General features: G+C 49.7%; 2 protein-coding genes across 2 annotated transcripts in view; one reads left to right on the top strand and one right to left on the bottom strand.

Moving 5' to 3' along the window:
- Positions 1-493, bottom strand: part of T265_06197 (hypothetical protein) — a gene marked incomplete at both ends in the record, with an annotated part of 10,625 nt that extends 10,132 nt beyond the window's left edge. Inside the window, one exon of the mRNA XM_009171405.1 lies at positions 463-493. Within this exon, the coding sequence (XP_009169669.1) occupies positions 463-493 (31 nt within the window). The remainder of the gene's footprint in view (positions 1-462) is intronic.
- An 854-nt stretch (positions 494-1,347) lies between these two features.
- T265_06198 (hypothetical protein) overlaps positions 1,348-1,795 on the top strand; it is a gene marked incomplete at both ends in the record, with an annotated part of 5,214 nt that continues 4,766 nt past the window's right edge. Inside the window, one exon of the mRNA XM_009171406.1 lies at positions 1,348-1,673. Within this exon, the coding sequence (XP_009169670.1) occupies positions 1,348-1,673 (326 nt within the window). The remainder of the gene's footprint in view (positions 1,674-1,795) is intronic.

Genomic DNA, 1,795 nt, shown 5'->3' on the forward strand with positions numbered 1-1,795 from the left:
ACCACATATATATATATATATATATGATTATATTAAAAGCCCTAGAGTGAAAAGAACAGAAGAAGAGTGGGTGACGGAGAAGACCTAGTGCTGGCCTATGTCGAGCATTCTGAGGTACCTACACCTCCAACCGCTCAATCAGACAATCTGGAAAGAAACTGACGGTACGAACGCCACTGACATTGATTAGCCGCCATTTCTTGCAACAGCTCCAGCCAAGCACAGAGGGGGTCACGGTGACCCCATCCTGGAAGCCGTACAACACTTCGCAGTGTTTAAGGTTGTGATCGAAATCGGACGTGCGGAAGCTGCAGCTGAATATGATACAGGGCGAGCAAAACGGTTAGTCCTTGAGCTAGGACCTGCGGAGAAAGTATTCAGATTTGGGCGGCGGGAGGGTGGAAGAGGGGAGACATGAAAGTCTAAGGAGGGAGACGTCAGCAGCAGTGTCTTTTTGCTTACCCAACAAGTAAGGCGACCCGACTGATGGCATCACGCGAGGACGATCATCATCATCATCATCATCACCGACAGCATGACATCAGTGTTCAACACCGATTCTTCACTGAAGTCTGTTTTCAAATCCAGAAAGCCTGTCTACTTAGCCACTTTCAGTGTTCGCAAACTGAAGCAAGCAGGTCAACAGTTGGCTCTTGCTCTTACGCTGGATTCCCTCCGCATTGATGTATGTTGTCAGAAGGGAGGACGCAGGACGCAAGTACGGTGATCGAACTGGCTGCCCCCTCGCTCTCTTCCAGGTTTCGGCTGAGCAATTATGGTGATGCAGACTGTTCCTTTGTAGTACGGATTTCCGGAACAGCAGAAATAGCTTGACAACGTAGTGCCCACCAACAAACCAGCACCGAATCCAAATAGACCACATCGCCGTCAGTTACCGGTGGCGAGGGTCGATCACTGCCTGCCGCTACTTCTGGAAAACCAGCGTGGACTCCGATCATGCATTTGTATGTATGCTGCTGCTTTCCATTGCGTTTTTCAGGTGTACGCAAATCGCTTAGCCATTGAGAAGCTGGTGGACCCAGAAGTCAACCGGAACTGCCAGAACCAGCTCCTAGAACGCTTGTCGGATATTACGGTGTCGGATATAAACGGTCACTGGGAAAAGATATCCAAAGCGCTACTCAAAGCCAGAATGTCTATTTACGGTACAATCCAGCCAACCTCGTCCGGCATTGGATCTTTGATGGGACCGTATCTTTGCTGGAGACCCGACGACAGACTCCACCTGGCCGCCATCACAACTCCACCCGACGCATCACCTGATGCCAGGTGAAACTGAATATACGCGCAGACCGAGAAGTCTGGTGGACCCGAAAGGCCGAAGAAATGAAAAATACAAACGTGCGCAACACCGTCTACCGAGATGAGTGTTGTTCTCCGTGTCTCCTTCAGGATGACGTAAACCGCGAGGTAGACAGCGTATCACTTGGAAGGAAGGGTGTTGTTGGGTTGTTGGTAGTATTGTACGGCTTCCAGGATGGGGTCACCGTGTGTTGTTGGGTGTTGGTAGTATTGTACGGCTTCCAGGATGGGGTCACCGTGACCCCCTCTGTGCTTGGCTGGAGCTGTTGCAAGAAATGGGCGCTAATCAATGTCAGTGGCGTTCGTACCGTCAGTTTCTTTCCAGATTGTCTGATTGAGCGGTTGGAGGTGTAGGTACCTCAGAATGCTCGACATAGGCCAGCACTAGGTCTTCTCCGTCACCCACTCTTCTTCTGTTCTTTTCACTCTAGGGCTTTTAATATAATCATATATATATATATATATATGTGGT

This window comes from Opisthorchis viverrini (assembly GCF_000715545.1).
Source record: "Opisthorchis viverrini unplaced genomic scaffold opera_v5_128, whole genome shotgun sequence".
Taxonomy (NCBI): Eukaryota; Metazoa; Platyhelminthes; class Trematoda; order Opisthorchiida; family Opisthorchiidae; genus Opisthorchis; species Opisthorchis viverrini.